Source organism: Anabrus simplex, chromosome 4 (genome assembly GCF_040414725.1).
Source record: "Anabrus simplex isolate iqAnaSimp1 chromosome 4, ASM4041472v1, whole genome shotgun sequence".
Taxonomy (NCBI): Eukaryota; Metazoa; Arthropoda; class Insecta; order Orthoptera; family Tettigoniidae; genus Anabrus; species Anabrus simplex.
The window spans coordinates 271,140,273-271,160,315 of record NC_090268.1 but is presented as its reverse complement, the minus strand read 5'-3'; the positions used below and the strand labels follow the sequence as shown (position 1 = coordinate 271,160,315).

Genomic DNA, 20,043 nt, shown 5'->3' with positions numbered 1-20,043 from the left:
ATGGTTTAGAAAAAAGAACTCACAAAAAATAACTAGATATGGTTGGCGAGAGACAAAGACAAAGACAATGATTGATCTTATTCTGGTGGAGAAGGAGAAATGTAGGCAACTAGAAGATGTGACAGCAGTGCCAAGAGCAGATTTCGAAGGAGACCATAAAGTGGTGGTAGCCAAATTAAAACATGGTAAAATAACATAGTAGAAAAAGGGGATGGAAGTTAAAAGAGAAAGAAATAAGGGAAAAGTTTCAAGAGTATCTGAAGAAAGAAATTCCCAAAGATGACTTGAACAGTGTGGAAGAGGAATGGACATGTTTCAGAAATGGGTTTGTAAAGTGTGCAGTAAACACCTGTGGAAGACTGTCAGGGAGGAGAAAAGGAAAAGGAGACTCCTTGGTGGAACAGCAGGATAAAGGAAGCAGTTAAAGAGAAACAAATGGCTTAGAGGAAGTGAATAGGCAGCAATAGTACAGAGAATTGGCAGAAATATAAAGAAGCCAACAAGGTATGTGAGAAAATAATACAAGAAGAGAAACGGAAGAGCTGGGAAAGTTTCACAGAAGCTTTACAGGGGCATATAAAGGGAAGTAAAAAGGTTTTGTATGGTTTGATGAAGAATAGTTTACGGAATACAAAATTCGTAAAAACTGAAACAGGGCAGATATTGAATCAAAGAGATGACATACTAAAAAGATGGGAAGAATACTTCTCAGAATTGCTAAATATTAAATACAGTGAACTGGTAGATGAGAAGGAGCAGGAAGAAATAATGGGTAAAGAAGAAGAACAAGAAAAGGAGATATCGATGTTAGAAATAGAGGAAGCCATACAAAAGATGAAGAGCGGTAAAGCAGCAAGAGTGGATGAGGTAACTACGGAAATTATAAAAGCAGCAGGAGCAATAGGGCTACAGTGGCTGTATAAATTATTTAGAATAATCTGGAGGAAGAAAGAGATCCCAGAAGAGTGGGGAAAGGGTTTAATTATCCTGATATTTAAAACAGGTGTTTAAAAAGGAATGCAGTAACTACAGGATCACCATTATTGCCCATGTAGCTAAGATATTTGAAAGGGTATTGGAAGGAAGACTGAGGAGGAAGCTAGAAGGAGAAATGGAAGAAGAGCCGTATGGTTTTAGGAAAGACAGATCAATGTTTGACCTGATCTCTACATTAAGACATATGGTGGAGAAAAGATGGGAGTTTGGAAAAGATATGGTGATGACATTTATTGACATTAAGAAGGCTTATGACAGTGTATGGGACACATTATGGAAAAAACAAGTTAACAGAATGGACATTTATTGACATTAATAAGGCTTATGACAGTGTATGGGACACATTAAGGAAAAAACAAGTTAACAGAGTGGAAGTGCAAATGATTTATTTTATTTATATCGTGTCAGAAGCATACATAAGTTTAAATAAGTGCAAATGATAAAAGCTATCTACAAAAAATGGTGTTAGTAGTGTGAAGACTTAGTATAGGAAAAACAAAATGGTTAAAAGTTGAAACTGGTTTCCAACAGGGAAGTGTACTATCCCTCATACTATTCATCATAGTCATGGATGAAATTCATAAGAACATTCAACAGAGATAGGGAAGATAGGCAACATGAGCCATGTTGTTTTCAGATAATATAGTGATATGGGGTGAGGATGAAACGGAAGTGCAAAAACAAGTAGATGTATGGAATGAAGAGATAGGAAAATTTGGGATGAAAGTAAACACAGAGGAAAGTAAAACAAAAGTGATGACAAGGGGAAGGAAGGAAAATGAAAGATTAAACTGAATGGTAAAATGGTTAACAGTTTCAAGTACTTGGGAAGTGTGATCACAGAAGATGGAAAGATTACCGAGGCAATTGGAAAAAGAATACAACAAGCAAACAGCTTCTACCAGAGTGGTGGTTTTTTTTTTTTCCTAGTGGCTTTACGTCGCACCAACAGAGATAGTCTTTTGGTGACGATGGGATAGGAAAGGCCTAGGAATTGGAAGGAAGCGGCCGTGTCCTTAATTAAGGTACAGCCCCAGCATTTGCCTGGTGTAAAAATGGGAAACCACGGAAAACCATCTTCAGGGCTGCCTACAGTAGGATTCGAACCCACTATCTACAGGTTGCAAGATCGCAGCCGCGCGCCCCTAACCGCACGGCCAACTTGCCCGGTCTACCAGAGTGTAAGGGGTATTTTGTGGAACCAGGATGTCCCGAAGAAATGTAAGAAAGTATTATATTCAACCTATTATGAACCCATACTAACCTATGCAGCTGGATCGTAGACTACAACAAAACGAGAGGAGGCAGCGGAGATGAAATTCCTAAGGGCAAGACCAGAAAGGATAGAATTAGAAATGAAGAGATATGGAAAAGGACAGGAATCCTAAACTTCAAGACAGGATAGAAACAACAAAACTAAAGTGGTATGGGCATATGATGAGAATGGGAGAAGAGAGAGTGCCAAAAGAAGCTTTTATCAGGGAAGTTAACAGGAAAGAGACCATGAGGAAGACCCTGAAAGAGGCAGACAGATTAAGGTGGGAGTGCATAGAAAAGAGAAGAGTTAAACCAGAAGATGTACTTAAAAAAGGAGAAGAGTGGTAGAGAGACAGACAACGATAGATGTCCTTGATTCACAACCCAACCCGGGAAGCTGGAAACGGGAAATGAAGATGATGATGATAACATCACAGAAATAAATTATATACTTCAGAGCAACATCCTAATACAAAGGGGAAAAGGATTACAATTCAGCAACATCCGCCCCTTAGCTATTATGTTTGAGGCCCATTGTGCTTTGCCACACACTAGAGTACATCTCTACATATCGAACATGCGTGGAGGTTTCTTCACAGACAGTGGAGACATGACAGTCAAGGTGGGCGTTTCAGTTGAATATACTTTTTCCTTGACTCACTTGCTTTCTGTGCAGTCTCATGAATTTTGTCTTGAAATACACAAGAGTTGGGTTTGCCTTAAACAATGGGTGATGTGAATAAAAATGAGCACACTCTTTGCTTGCAAATTTAGAGCGGGCACTCACAATGAGGTGAATAAAAACCGCCGGTCAGTAATAGTCACTCACAGCAGACTTGTAACCTTGAGCACACACTCCAGTCACTCCAGTAGCAAAGTGGGCACTCCAGATTTCTGGTGAAAAAAGATAAAGCAGGCATTCATTCCAGTAAGGGCTTGCTCATCTTTCTTTGAGCTAATTTGGTAGGTGACTCCAAATGATAGTCAAGTTCAATAGCATGCCAGAGTTTATGATGGTGGTTAATCGGAAAAGAAAATGTAATAAACTTTGCAGAGAATCATCTCAACTTGATTACAAAGTGTTACATAGTTCCAGTAAGGAACATGCTGAATGGTTAGTGGAGCTTGTTCTTGGGCACTCTGAAGAAACAGGAGGTGGTGCACTAATAAACGAAGAAAAAATTGAGAATCTTCTTGCATTATTTTGGTGACCTTGGATTTCTGAGTGGAGTTAGTGAAGACATCTCGGAGCACTGTGTCAAAAGCATTTTCGCAGGATTTGACTTGAACAGAAATGAAAGCAGATTATTAGATAAAATCCCAACAAATGTTGCTAAGATGCAGGTAACACAAGAAGTGGCAAGAACTTTTTAGTTTCCCTTATGCTGTCAGAGCTGTAGACTGTACTCTTGTACAAATTAAGAAGCCACATGTTCATGGAAATTAGTACATGTACAGAAAAGGCATCTGTAGTATTAATGTACAGGCCACTTGCAAGGAAAGGAAGAGTTCAACTGGTGTAGATGTATCATGGCCTGACTGTCCATGACTCCCGAATTTGGAAGAACTCCAATGTTTGCAGAGTTATGATGCCTCTGTTGGAAGTCAAAGGGATGACAACTCCTGCAGATATGGCTCCTTAAAAAATACATTCAATTGTCAATACACTATTTTCATCATAATGCATATTTGTTATTTACGTTATACCATTTTCCTCAATTTATTAATGTCACAATATTTAGGCTATGATTGCATACCCTTCAGATGGCCGATGGTAGGGTTATTCTCCCCTTGCATCAGATTCATCAGCCGCTTCCCCCATTATTTTAATGATATAGGTTTTTTTCAAGTACGTTTTAAATCTACTTTATATTTCAGTCTTGTTTTCATGTTTTGTAATTTTTTTTTTACCAAAAGTGCTCTAAATGAAGGCCCTCTCCTAGACATCACTGAAAACTGTTTTATACCTTGACCAGTTTTTCAGTCCAAATCTTAACCTGAATGATATTTCTGAGAAGCCCAATGCCCTTTTCGATTTTCTCATCTCCATTTTAAATAACCTCAAGTCAACAAGCAAGCGATCAATCACAATTTACACAATACCCTCTCATGCTACTTGCCCCTTCTGCAACACCCCCATGATCCTCCTTAGATACCCCCCATTTTTTTCTTTCCTTCCCACCCTCTAATTAGTGCTCATTTTTCCTCACCCTTTTCTCTATTTATCATCTCCCATTCATTTATCAATCACCACGGCAAGCTGTTTCGAGTTGAGCCTCACATTGTAATTTCATTTAAAATTTCTTCCTATTTTTTATATATTTTTTATTTGGTTTTATTCTTTTTAACGATTTAAATTATTTTAAAATTTATATATCCGCTTCGAATTGTCGAAATTAAGTCCTATACTGTTTTCCTAAGACTTCAATTACGTCACCTTTTACTCTTCGGCTGGAGAAACAAATGCTACAAGCCCTGCCTAGCAACAACTATACATAACTGCATATCACAAGTTCAATTTCATAACGAGTTATCCTTCAAGTTTTCATATTAGAACAAGTCCTTTAACTCGTTACCAATCTCAAATACAGCACCTTCGTACATCTTCATATATGAATGCGGCATAACAGGATTGTACTAGACCTACTTATAAACTTCAACTGGATTTGTTTCGGCACGAAATAGTGGTGTTCTTTTTACTCTTTTGACTGTGATCATTCAACTGGAATTGCTCTGGCACAAAATAGCGTTAATTTTTAATTTTTTGTCTGTGATCATTGTGTTAGTTGTTTTCAAATCTTTATGACTTAATTTTTGCACTGCTTTGCTAATTGGCTGATGATGACACTTCAAATGTGTTGAAACCGGTCCCAAATGAACAGGTTGTAACTTATTTGGTTCAACTTAACAACAGAGTATTGAAAGGTGGATCCTTCCTTCTATTTAATATTGTATATTTCTCTATTCAATACGGAACAATCATGAAATTTTTAACTTTAAAAGTTGTTGGACGGAAATATTTAAGTTAAATTTGGCAAGTAGTTCACACTGAATTGCATTTATTGCACTTATTTTCTTGTGCTTCTTATCCGGCAACTGTTACTTTAAATTAAAAGCAGAATTGTATGTTCCTGTAAAATGGAGATAAAAGTGGACTGAAATTCTACATTGTCCTCTGCCATGTTGAGCATTGAACTATCCGGAAGTCATCGAAGTGTTATATATGAGAGTAATCTCAAAAGTAAGGTTTCCTATTTTTTTATAGAGAACTCTGTTCATGTGGCTGTTGGTCACAATATTGTGAAGTGTTTTCCCACGCTCGCATATAAACATGCGCACGCCGCGCTGAGGCACTCTATCTTGGCTTGGCAGGAGCTCCCGTTGGATGTTACCACCAAGTGCAAAGTGCGCGCAGTTATTCGGTTTTTGAACGCAAATGGTACTGAACCAATTGAAATCCATCCATGTGGAAGTGTATGGTGCGTCGTGCATGGATGTCAAAAATGTTCTTAAGTGGTGTAGAGAGTTTGCAGCCGGTCGGACTGAAATTCACGATGAACAAAGGAATAGGAGACCATCAATTTCCATCGAGACAGTCGTGAAGGTTGAGCAAATCATGCGTGAAGATCTGCGGATCACCCTGGATGATCTCTGCAGTTTGGTTCCGAGCTTTCCCGAAGCGCCGCTCACAGAATTTTAACAGAAAAGTTTAAATACCGGAAGCTGTGCGCAAGATGAGTGGCACGCATGCTGACTGAAGACCACATGCAGCAATGAGTTGATTCTTCCTGCGCATTTCTTCAGCCGAATGGGCCAACTTTTTGGACTCAGTTGTCATGGATGATGAAACCTGAGCGTTCCACTTTAGACCTGAGAACAAGCAACAATCACGCCAGTGATGGCATCCCTCTTCGCCAAAGCCGCGGAAATTCAAGCAAACACAGTCTGCCGGTAAAGTCATGACAACTGTGTTTTGGGATCGAAATGGGGGTATTGTTGGTAGGCTTTATTCCCTCTGGGACCACAATTAACGCTGACAGGTACTGTGAGACCCTGAAAAAACTCGGACGGGCAATTCAGAACTGGAGAAGAGGTATGTTGAGCAAGGGCGTAAACATTCTCTATGACAACGCTCACCCGCACGTCGCCCGGCAAACCATTGCTCTCCTGCAACTGTTTCAGTGGAACATCATCACCCACCCACCCTATAGTCCCGACTTGGCACCCAGTGACTATCACTTGTCCCCTAAGTTGAAAGAACATGTATCCCTGCTGGGGCCAGATCATTTTTCATGTTAACCGAGTGTTCATCTTGAGCATGTTTGTACCATTGAGATTGTACACTATTATTTTTTTATTGAGCAAGTTGGCTTGGTTCGCATAGCTGTCAGTTTACATACAGGAAATAGTGGGTTCGAACCCCACTGTTGGCAGCCCTGAAGATGGTCTTTCCATGGTTTCCCATTTTCACACTAGATAAATGCTGGGGCTGTACCTGAATTTAGGCCACAGTTGCTTCCTTCCCAGCCTCATCGCTTGAACGAGTCCTTATTACTGGCTAGATTACGAAGCACTGTTCTTTCTCTCCTTGAATGCACCAACAAAATATATTTCAAATATACTCAGTAGGTGTAAGGAAGAGGTATGTGCTGCTCAATATTTTTCCAACAGAACTCGTTGACAATCCAAATACTTACAAGGAACCCATCTCACTTTGAGTCTGGTAAAGTACAATGTTACTTATCATTGAAACATATAATTCACATGTGAAATATTAGCTGCTAATGGAAAACCTTGGCTACAGAACAGTGGAAAATTTGATGATGATGATGATGATGATGATGATGATGATGACTGTGCTGTTTTAATTGGGCCACACCTCAAGGATATCAGCCCAATGTAAAGAAAACCATGTGCCTTTAAATAGAAGATGATCTATGAGAAATATTAGTTACATTTCACAAGTTGTACACAATGGGGATTTATTATGTGTTCTTCAGTGATTTACCACAGAAGTAATTTGATGTAGATAGAGTGAACTTTAACAATAATTGCAGTGACTTGTTGCTTATAGTTAAGTCTGCTTTGATAATTTTGTGAACACTGACGATGACTGTTTTGTGGAATGTAAATCCCATCTTCTGTAGAGCATCATTCTATTTAAAGATAGATGATCATTTCATCACCCAAAGAAGCACATGCAAACTAGACTTACTTAGCACTTTCAATAGTATCGACAACATTGAGCTTTCCTGGCTCCAAAGTGAGACTGATTCCTTGTTAGTATAATGTACACCAGTACATGCGTGCATGGTGCCATATTGTTCAATATTAAGAATATTTTTGCTTCATAAATTACGTCTTTAATTGTTGGTACATCAGTATTACATCGATTTATTGTTAGTTTACAAACCTCTGTAAATATGAGTTCTTGAGTAAAAGTTTGAAAATGGTATTTTGATATGCAAATTTTCAGTATCATTCTGTGATACCCATGTCATTTACTCTTCACTTACAAATTTACACACAACATGTGTTAAAAACTGAGGATTTCATTTATAACTGGTTTATGCATTCATTTAAATTACAAATCCATTTTCTGTTCTGTTTCAGTGGTATCTTTGGCTCTATTCGTACCATTTATCAAGAGAATGGTATTGGTGGATTCTTCAGTGGAGTAATCCCAAGGATACTGGGTGACATAACATCCTTAGCTATTTCAACAACGCTCACATTTGCCATTAATCACTATCTTGTAGATGATAGAGATATCCGTACCTATGTATCAGCCTCAATGAATGTAAGTATGTTAAAAATATTAACAATTCACAACTTATATTTTGGCATAAACTAAAATTTACTTTTCCCCTTCTTTTTTTAAAAGAGGATTTATGATCTAGGTAATAAATGATCGTCATGATTACCAGCAGCAGTAGTGAGTAAAGTGTACCTCAAAGCTTGTCGCTGGGAACATCATCTTGGCATAGATGCCGAACCTACTCTGTAATCCTCTTCTTCCTCCACTTTTCCCACAGCTTGTGGGGTTGCTGGTGTGAACCATTTTGCACATGAGGACTAGGCTCTGTTTTAAGGTCAGATACTCTTCCTAATGCCAATCCTATGTGGAAGGATATATGCTCTAGTGTGTGTTTCTTTTGTGGAGGATAGTGTAACATGTTGTGTATATGAAGAGGTTTTTATTGAAACATACAGAAACACTCAGTCCTCAAGCCAGAGGAATTAACCAGATGAAGTTAAAATCCCCAACCTGGCTGGGAATCAAACCTGGGACCGTCTGAACCAACATAGGTTGCTGATCGTTCAGCCAAGGAGCCAGAAAATCTGCTCTGTAATAATTCTTTTCAGTACTGTCATCATCAAAGATTATAGGGGACCAAAGAGGTTACATTTGCTTATATGCCCCCCCCCATTTCTATGCTGCAACTAACTAGCTATGTGGATATCTGTTCATTCTACAGCAATGGCCTGTTTATAAGCAGGCTGTTCAGGAGAGAGTCATCGACTGATCAGAGATGTAGGCTTATCTGCCTTAAAAGCAGGCCAACAGCATGATAGGAAAATATCAAATGTAATTCATCACTGGCACTTATGTTCATGGCAGATATCATGGTAAAAGAAAAATGGTTCTTTTGGCAAGTTTTAAGAATGTTGAGCTGCTAAAACAGGCTGTATGTTTTACCTGGCAGATGTTTGAAATCCTGGCATACTGCTGAGAAACAAAGGCTTACTTACATATAATGAGGTCAACATGTATCATGACGGATCAGATGTTATCTTTTCCAATAAATTTCTAACTTCCTTGTCAAATGCTAGGTTGCTGTGTGAGTTTCAACCTTCAGGTCCTTGACACAATCCAGAGTTAATGGTCGATGCTCCAGTTGTGTACCACGTGGTAACATTGTACACATGAAAAAGGTAAAGGTGTCACACAGCGACCTCGAAGAATACCCCTATTTAATGCCCATTAGGACGGCTGCAAACTCACTTTAAGAACATCGGGATATCCTTCAAATATTCCATCGTTGATGATTGATCATTTTGACTACTTAGCTGTTTTATGAACTACATACATCAGATTCATATCATGGATTCTCAACAGACAGTGATATCCATGTTACTCTCATTGACTTAATGTGTTCTAGATGAAATAATTTCTTCACTGCCCAACTTTAACCTTTTTAAGTGCTGAGATACCAGTTGACTGTTTGGTACCTCAGCGGTGTGAGTTTTTCATTCATATGTAAAAAAATTGTAGAAGCCTCAATTTTTAACTTACCAGTGGTATAATTATCTTAAAATGTTTATAGATGCTGGTTCTTTATAAATCAAAATGCAAATGGAAAATCCTACACTTATGTTCAGTATTATTTTTAGAGAAAACAAAATTACACTTTTTGTGCCCACACGTACATCATCTTTATACAAAGTAAAGAGCCCAAACTAAAATTATTTCCTAAAATCTGTAGGCAACTAATACAAGTAACTCCTTATAAGTACATAGTTCATATTTTGAAGTACTGTCTAATCCTGGAATGTGGTTACAGCTCAATGTTTTCCACCAGTTCTTTGTGATAACGATTTGTTTCATCAACAACCAGCTGTACCAACTCCACTGGCAGAATAGGTTTTTTTTAAACCAATGACTTTGGGGTTTTCATCAAACACTACTTGGCTTCCAGAGTCTGTCACAGTTACTTGAAAGTCTGGTGGAGAAAAGTCATCCGTCTGCCACGAAAATAGTGATGAAGTAGCTTTTGAACTCGCCATGTTTTTCTTCCTTCGTTTAGAAGAAGGCTCTGTTTCTTTCTCACTTACAATATTTTCAACACTCCCTGTATCACTCTCACTTTCAAAATCGCTTAACAATTCATTGAAATCATCATCTTGATCATCACTTTTCTCTGTGGTTAATAACTGATTCTTTGATCCGAAATAACATCGCTGCGAGAGCAACTAGCTTGTTGTTCCGCCATGCTTGTTTTCATCACAGATGAGCTCCACAGACGTCTACAAAAAGCTCTGTAAGTTACTTCCCAAAGCTATAAACCATGATCAATTAGTTCTACATAATGCCTAACAGATGGCAGAACATGCCAGAGATCGAATTGGTACTCGAGAGTGAACCGGGAAACTAAAAAAAAGAAAATTCCCGTGCACCGTCTATAGACAGGCATAGCAGTGCTGGACTGGCCGCATCAGCCTGTCTATAGGCGGCCGTAGCACTCATCGGGTTAAACTATTGTTTTTTATCATTTCAACAGCTGTTATTAGGTTGTTTTGCCTGTAATTTGAACATAATCTTTTGATTATTTTTAAAACATTTGTTATTTTGTATGATGCAATCTGTATACAGTTGGAACATTTCTATCACCGTTTTTAAATAGTCTATTCTCATCATTTCAGAAGACTAGTGTCAAGTGAAAATTAAGAATTTTAATGTGGACTAAAGTGTTTCACAATGTATTTATACTTTTAGCTCAGGGTTTACAAACCCAATTTGATTCATTGATTGTGTCCTTATTTTAGTTTAACTTGTGTAAATGAACAGCTGAAGATGACCCAAGTCAAACGTTCGAAACTAGTCCTATTCGTAAAAAATAAATGTATTGAATTAGGTGGAATAAAACATCAAGTTGCAAACCAAGATTGTAAAAAGCGTGTTACATCCATCAATACGGGGAAAAAATGAAAATTATTGCTTGGTTCAAAGTGGATCCTGTGTTATGACATTTGTCCTCAACTTTTTTTAAAATGAAAGTGTATTGACCTAAACCCTTATACATGAGTTACTTTTGAGTTTGGGTTTGTTAAAGATAAAGGTAAAAGAGAAGCTATACTGGCATTGAGACTTGAAAAAATATTAGAAAAAATGAAAGTGCAGTAATTAAAATTGGAAATGAACAAGAGGGAGGAAAAATAAGAAAAGGAGTTAGACAAGGTTGTGCTTTGTCTCCCATGCTTTTTAATGCCTACATCCAGGATGCGTTGAATAAGGTTTGAGAGGATTTGAATATAGGAATAAGAATACAGGGTGAACAAATAAATATGATTAGATTTGCAGATGACATTGCCATAGTTGCAGACAGTGAACAACATCTCAAACAAATAAATAGTAAAAATGGAGGAAATCATAGGTAATGAATACAACATAAAAATAAATAAGACAAAGACAAGAGTTATGATCTGCGATAAAAAAAAAAGAAAAAAGTATACTCGAGTATGAAAATATTGGTGGGCAACAAAACACTGGAAAAAGTTAGAGAATTTAAATATCTCGGAAGCAAAATTACCAAAGATGGAAGAAGCAAGAAGGATATCAAAAGTAGAATTTTACAAGCCAAATTAGCATTTCATAAAAAGAAACAGTTATTCACTACAAATTTCATTAATCTTAAAACAAGAAAATTTTTATTGAAAGCTTATGTTTGGAGCATTGCCCTTTATGGTTGCAAACCGTGGTCAATTGCAAAAGAAGGAAAAAGGAGGTTAAGTTCTTTTCAATAATGGTGTTACTGAAAAATGCTAAAGATTAGCTGGACAGAAAAAATAACAAAATCTGAAGTGTTTAAGAAGGCGGAGGAAAATTTTACCGTATGGAAAAGTATTAAGAGGGGGAGGACTAGACTGATAGGACATATTTTGACACACAATAGCCTGTTGAAATCAGTATTGGTGGGAATGGCTGAAGACAAAAGGTGTTGAGGAAGACCACACCTACAATATGTACAGCAAATCAGTCTGATGTAGGATGCAGAAGCTATGAAGAGGTGAAGAGGAAAGCTATGAATAGAGCCGACTGGAGAACGGCCGCAGACCAGTCCATGGATTGAATACTTAAGAGGAGACTGTTGAGTGTCCATCAACAGGCACACTGAAGCTTGAAAGATGCTGGGTCTGCCCTCTGCTTGTAAGAACTATAAGCAACTGCTGCACTGGAGACACTGATAATTTTCAGTCTGTTAGAAACTCTAACAGCGAGCTCGATAGCTGCAGTCGCTTAAGTGCGGCCAGTATCCAGTAATCGGGAGATAGTGGGTTCGAGCCCCACTGTTGGCAGCCCTGAAGATGGTTTTCCGTGGTTTCCCATTTTCACACCAGGCAAATGCCGGGGCTGTACCTTAATTAAGGCCACGGCCGCTTCCATTCCAATTCCTAGGCCTTTCCTATCCCATCATCGCCGTAAGACATATCTATGTCGGTGCGACGTAAAGCAAATAGCAAAACAAAAAAAAGAAAAAAGAAACTCTAACCTATTTTCAATTTATTCTAGTACCTCGTTCATAATGGCTTTGATAATTAGATATCTTTGCAGAAAACTTTCTTTGGTTTTAGTCTTCATCGGGCGAGTTGGCCGTGCAGTTAGGGACGCGCGGCTGTGAGCTTGCATCCGACAGATAGTGGGTTTGAATCCCACTGTCGGCAGCCCTGAAGATGGTTTTCCGTGGTTTCCCATTTTCACACCAGGCAAATGCTGGAGCTGTACCTTAATTAAGGCCACGGCCGCTTCCTTTCCTATCCCATCGTCGCCATAAGACCTATCTGTGTCGGTGTGACTAAAGCCACTAACAAAAAAAGAAAAACCTTCATACAGCAGTAGAGCTTAAAACTTATGGCTTCTACATGCTACCATTTTGAAATGTTAACAGCTGTTAAGAGGTTTAACAAAGGGCTGCTGCCATGTTAATTTAACACAAGTATTAACAATTTGTTAGAGTAAACAATTCTTGATGAGATGGCCATTTTGTTAAATTACGTGTTAAGTCTTCTTAACAACAGTGTTAACATTTAACATTTGTTGAAGAAATTGTGTCTCAGGTTCCAACACCCTTTGCCTTAAAATCTGTAGCAGTTAGGGGAATGTTAAATAAAAATAACATAATTGTAATGAAATGGATCTAGTTAAGCAAATAGTGTAATTCTTATTTTCTCTCTTGAATAATTCTGAAATGTTTAGAATCAGTATTTTGTCCTATGTTTATAAATTATGATCTCGACTAAATAATTTCATTTGATAAGATTTTAAGAGAGATTTGTTTTATGTTTCAGTTTGTTGCTTCTGCTGTCACTTATCCTTTCCAGCTAGTGAGTACCTGTATGGCTGTGACAAATTCAGGGTGAGTTAAAAATTGCAGAAATACAACTACACGGGGGTACATTCAAAATATATTTCTTATTGCATCTTCAAGGGCAGAATATACTAAAATGCAACAGAATGCAGGCACAATTGCATTTGCATTGCCATTCATTTTTGCTGTCGTGATGCTACTGCCATTGGTACATGTTTCGCTGTTGAAGTTGGAAGTAGATTACCTAGCCCTGTCTTTTGTCCTGGAGTCATACTCCAATTTATTCTTCAGTCCAGAACAGACAGCAAAGTAAGATTAATCTAAGCGCTATAAGACAAGCCCGATCAGAAACATGAGAGTGCTTGCTGTTATTATTTCATATGGGGTGTTAGGGACATTCGGCCAACAGCCCAGTATATTTAGTATGTGTGTGAAATCTGACTCATAACCTGTGTGCATATAATTATGTATATTTGTAATTAGGTTAATTGGGGCTATGATTGGAAGGAAAAGGACCATGACTTATCTTGCAGTACCCTCCTGGCATTTTTTCGGATCAAAAATGGGGAAACTAAGCAAAGGAACTTTTCCATATACTGCCATCTTTGCTGAAAATGTGATTCAAACTCATGTCTCTTCTCATTTATGTTGCCTGAAACTGAATGCATTCTATTCCAGTTTCTCAAACCAGTGTAAATTTGTAACGGAATAAGAAATTGAAAACTGAGCAAGTGGGCGTGCGGTTAGGGCCGCACAGCTGTAAGCTTGCATTCGGAACATAGTGGGTTTGAACCCCACTGTCGGCAGTCCTGAAAATGGTTTTCGGTGGTTTCCCATTTTCACAGCAGGCAAATGCAGGGGCTGTACCTCATTTAAGGCCATGGCCACTTCCTTCACACTCCTAGCCCTTTCCTATCCCATCGCCACCATATGACCTATCTGTGTGAGTGCGACGTAAAGCAAATTGTAGGAATTGAAACTCAGACCAACCAGATGGGAAGCTTGTATGCTAACCCTATAGTAAATCCTATATTTTGGCTCATAAGTTGAAACGCTCTGTTGGCAACTGGAGAATTTAAAATTATGATTTTTATTTGAGATATCAGATTCAGAAACCAGGTGTTGGATTGCAAAACTTTCCCAGGAGTAGACGTGGACTCTGACCACAACTTGTTGGTCATGAAATGCCATCTCAAGCTGAAGAAATTGAAGAAAGGAAAGAATGCAAAAAGATGAGATCTAGACAAGCTGAAAGAAAAGAGTGTGAGGGATTGTTTCAAGGAACATGTTGCACAAGGACTAAATGAAAAGGCTGATGGAAACACAATAGAGGAAGAGTGGATAGTCATGAAAAATGAAGTCAGTAGGTCTGCTGAAGAAATGTTAGGAAGGAAGAAAAGATCAACTAAGAATCAGTGGATAACTCAGGAGATGATAGGCCTGATTGATGAACGACGAAAATACAAGAATGCTAGAAATGAAGAGGGCAGAAAAGAATACAGGCGATTAAAGAATGAAGTGGATAGAAAGTGTAAGGAAGCTAAGGAAGAATGGCTGAAGGAAAAGTGCAAGGATGTCGAAGGTTGTATGGTTCTAGGAAATGTAGATGCTGCATACAGGAAAATCCAGGAAACCTTTGGAGAAAGGAAATCTAGGTGTATGAATATTAAGAGCTCAGTTGGAAAGCCACTTCTAGGGAAAGAAGACAAAGCAGAAAGATGGCAGGGACATATCCAACAGTTGTATCAAGGTAAAGAGGTAGATAATTTGGTTCTGGAAAAAGAAGACGTTGTTGATGCTGATGAAATGGGAGACCCAATTTTGAGGTCAGAGTTTGACAGAGCTGTGAGCGACCTAAATAGGAACAAGGCAACTGGAATTGATGACATTCCTTCTGAATTACTGACTGCCTTAGGAGAAACCAGCATGGCAAGGTTATTCCATTTAGTGTGTAAGATGTATGATACAGAAGTCCCATCCGATTTTCGTCAGAATGTTGTTATACCTATTCCCAAGAAAGCCGGTGTTGACAGGTGTGAAAACTACCGCACCATTAGTTTAGTATCTCATGCCTGCAAAATTTTAACACGTATTATTTACGGAAGAATGGAAAAAGTTGAAGCTGAGTTGGGAGAAGATCAATTTGGCTTCAGAAGAAATGTAGGAACACGTGAAGCAATCCTGACTTTACGTCTGATCTTAGAGGATCGAATCAAGAAGGACAAGCCCATGTACATGACATTCGTAGATCTAGAAAAAGCATTCGATAATGTTGATTGGACCAAGCTATTTAAGATTCTGAAGGTGATTGGGATCATATACCGAGAATGAAGAATTATCTACAATGTGTATAAAAATCAGTCTGCAGTAATAAGAATCGAGGGCTTTGAAAAAGAAGCAGCAATCCAGAAAGGAGTGAGGCAAGGTTGCAGTTTGTCACCCTTCCTTTTCAGTGTTAACATAGAACAGGCAGTAAAGAAAATCAAAGAGGAATTTGGAAAGGGAATCACAATCCAAGGAGAGGAAATCAAAACCTTGAGATTTGCCGATGATATTGTTATTTTATCTGAGATTGCAGAAGATCTTGAGAAGCTGCTGAATGGTGTGGACGAAGTCTTGGGTAAGGAGTACAAGATAAAAATAAATAAGTCCAAAACAAAAGTAATGGAGTGCAGTCGAACGAAGGCAGGTGATGCAGGAAATATTAAATTAGGAAATGAAGTCTTAAAGGAAGTAAATGAATATTGTTACTTGGGTAGTAAAATAACTAACGATGGCAGAAGTAAGGAGGACATAAAATGCAGATTAGCACAAGCAAGGAAGAGCTTTCTTAAGAAAAGAAATTTGCTCACTTCAAACATTGATATAGGAATTAGAAAGATGTTTTTGAAGACTTTTGTGTGGAGCGTGGCATTGTATGGAAGTGAAACATGGACGATAACTAGCTCAGAAAGAAAGGGAATAGAAGCTTTTGAAATGTGGTGTTACAGAAGAATGCTGAAGGTGGGATGGATAGATCAGATCACGAATGAAGAAATACTGAATCGAATTGGTGAGGGGAGGTCGATTTGGCTAAATTTGATGAGAAGAAGGGATAGAATGATAGGACACATCTTAAGACACCCAGGACTTGTTCAGTTGGTTTTTGAAGGAAGTGTAGGTGGTAAAAAACGGTAGGGGTAGACCAAGGTATAAATATGACAGGCAGATTAGAGCAGATGTAGGATGCAGTAGTTACGTAGAAATGAAAAGGTTAGCACAGGATAGGGTGACATGGAGAGCTGCATCAAACCAGTCTATGGACTGATGACTCAAACAACAACATCATATTTCTTGAACTAATGTTAAAGGGTAAAAAGAGAAAAGTTTAAAAAACTTCAGTTTTTGTATTATTATTATTATTATTATTATTATTATTATTATTATTATTATTATTATACACTTACTGTGTAATTGTAAATATTTTATTGAGAAGTAATCATCACCACATTATATTTATGGGATCAGAGTTTAATTTTGAATTTTCTTGGGGTTATTTCAAAAGATTGTCATGATTTTGTGATTACCTTTTTGACCCAAATATGTTGGAGGGTATTTACAAGAAAAATCAAATTGTGAATATAACTGCAACATATTGAAACCTCCTATAACTACGATAATAAACCATAAAGTAAATATGTGATCAGAAGTTTCATTTTAGTATGAAGTATTGCAGTCTTTTCTCAGTTTTATTATGTAACGCTGACAGGCAACCAAATTTATCGGCATAATCTGATGATAGGCATTGCACAATAGTAGAGCATCATCCCAGAGAAAAGTTTTAAAAACTTCAGTTTTGTATTATTATTATTATTATTATTAGTGGTGGAGAAATCGCAATAACAATTTTAAGGCGAGAAATGGAAAAAATATGGGAAATGGAGGTAATCCCTGAAGATTGGAAAAATGCTATCATTCATCCTCTACACAAAAAAGGTGATAGAGCAGATCCTAACAACTACCGCGGCATTTCCATCACATCTGTAACTTATAAGACACTCTCTAAAGCACTACAGAGGAGACTTGTGGAACAAGTGGATCATCAACTAGGCGAGTATCAAGCGGGATTTAGGAAGGGAAGATCGTGCGTTGATCAAATCTGGAGTCTGAAACGTGTACTAGAGAATCATCTCTCAAAGGATCTGGTAGTCGTTTTTGTAGACTTCAAAAAGGCGTATGATTCAGTCGACAGGGAAGTGCTATTCAATATATTAGTGGAATTTGGAATTGACGCCAAAACAACAGCAATTATTAAGCAGACTTTAACTGGGACACATTCGAAAGTTAAGTTCATGGGAGAGAACTCCAAGCAGTTCGAAATTAAAACAGGAGTCAGGCAGGGTGATGGATTGTCACCAATTCTTTTCAACTGTGTGTTGGAGAAGATTATCCGGGAGTGGGAAAAAGAACTGGACAGAAAAGGATTACTTAACCAAGTATACATTGGAGGGTCAAAAAGTGGTGTCATGATTAATTGCCTTGCCTTTGCTGATGACGTTGCGCTGCTATCTAGGAATACTGACACAACAATAGAACAGCTGAATGTACTAAAACTACAAGCAGAAAAAGCAGGACTACAGATTTCTTTCGAAAAAACTAAATATATAACAAACATCAAAACAGCCCCTCGGTACCTGAAGACAGAACACGGTAAAATAGAAAGAGTTGATAGCTTTAAGTATTTGGGTGAAATAGTGCAATTGAAAACAAATGAAAGAGAAGCAAACAACACCAGACGGGAGAAAATGGCTGCGGCTTTTCGTAGGACATATCCTATATACAAGAAGAAAACCATCTCCAGACGAGCTAAACTAAGGCACTACAATACAGTGATTAAAACGGAATGTCTGTATGCTAGTGAGTGCCTCCAAATGACAGGAAAAGCGGGACTGAGAGAAGCTGAGAAATTTGAAAGAAAGATCCTTCGCAAAATAATGGGTCCAAAGATTGTGGATGGACAGTATAGGCTGCGAGGAAGGGAAGAACTTTACCGAGACAATGAAAGGCTAACCGAGTGCATGAGAAAACGGAGACTTAAATTCTATGGGCATTTATTTAGAATGGATGAGAAGAGACTAACGAAAAGGATTTTCACAATACTAGACAGCAGACCTAAAGTGTCGGACAAATGGTTCAGGGAGGTGAGAAAGGATCTCAGACAGGTGGGACTAAATTCGGAAGACATCTCAAACCGAACAAAGTTTAGGTCAGTGATCGACAGATTTCAGGGATTCCATGACGAACCAAAACTTAACCGTGGGTGGACGGACGAAAGAAGACAGGCTGCCAGAGAGAGGATGCTGAAGTTCTGGGCTGTGAGGAAGGCTTCCAGAAACATGTAATTGTTATCTAACGTGGTCTCTAATGGCCGTAAACGAATATATATATATATATATATTATTATTATTATTATTGTACACTTACTGTGTAATTGTAAATATTTTATTTAGAAGTAATCGTCACCACATCACCTCTGTGGATCAGTGGTAGAGTGTAGGCCTCCGGATCCCAAGATAGCGGGTTCAAACCTGGCAGAGGTAGCCGGATTTTTGAAGGGCGGAAAAAAGTCCATTCGACACTCCATGTCGTAAGACGTCGGCATGTAAAAGATCTCTGGTGACACATTTGGTGTTTACCCGACAAAATTAATTAAATCTCAGCCACAGACACCCAAGAGAGTTTCGGTTTACTCGGTCTGCCATCTGGTGGGCCTAGAGTAAAACGGAACGAAATTGACGAGCAGACAGCCAGATGGCATCAACTTGAAATGTCTGCACATGGTAGCTGAGGCCATACGATTATAATATATAATCCTGGGTAAATTTCAAATGCCATATCATTTATTTACACCACCCCAGACTTGCCTTAATTTCAGATACAAAAACTTTTAAACCACTAAGTTTTTTGCTTTAAATATTCAAGAAAGGTGATCACATTGTATGTGACAACTATATTATATATAAAATAAGAGAATTGAAAAAGAATGGTATTTCTGTATCTGCCATGTCTGTCTGTCCAAACAGAATTTAATGAAAAGCTATGTAATATCAGGGAATAAGGCACTTTAGGCTATAAATAAGTATATAAATATAATTTTTAATATCTGTGTTGTTAATGCTCTTATTGATAAATTCTCTATAATATAAGTTATAGAGAATACAATTTCCGATCATTCATGTCTTATACAGTTTTACTGAACAAACCCCCGGGTGCAACAGCCCTGAAAGGCCATGGCCTATAAAGCAACCGGTGCTCAGCCCGAAGGCCTGCAGATTATGATATGTCATGTAGTCAGCAAAACAAATCCTCTTGGCCAGTACTGTTGCCTTTCTGGACCAGACAGCTTCACTGTACCGACTATGATAACAGAGATATTCATGAATTTAGACTTTTGTTACTTAGTCCATATCAATGCCAAGCATTGCTAACATGGAAATGTTGTTCAGTCATGTTAACTGGTGATGGTGGTAGTTTTTGTCGTGATTATCTTAAGTGAAAAACCATGTGGTCATCAGCCCATATTGACAAGGAAAATTATGAAATTATCAAAATGAGGAAAAAAATTGTGTAGGAACGATTGTTTGAAGAATACTGCAAGAGGAAGTCATTAAAGGAGGAAGAATGACTCCCTTTACATTGAATGTCTGAATATCACAGAGCCAAT

At 38.1% G+C, this 20,043-nt stretch overlaps 1 protein-coding gene across 1 annotated transcript in view; it reads left to right on the top strand.

The window, feature by feature from the left end:
- Positions 1–20,043, top strand: part of LOC136872639 (mitochondrial carrier homolog 2) — a 141,651-nt gene that overhangs the window by 97,941 nt on the left and 23,667 nt on the right. The window contains exons 5-6 of the mRNA XM_067146447.2: positions 7,867–8,053; positions 13,321–13,388. Of these exons, the coding sequence (XP_067002548.1) occupies positions 7,867–8,053; positions 13,321–13,388 (255 nt within the window). The remainder of the gene's footprint in view (positions 1–7,866; positions 8,054–13,320; positions 13,389–20,043) is intronic.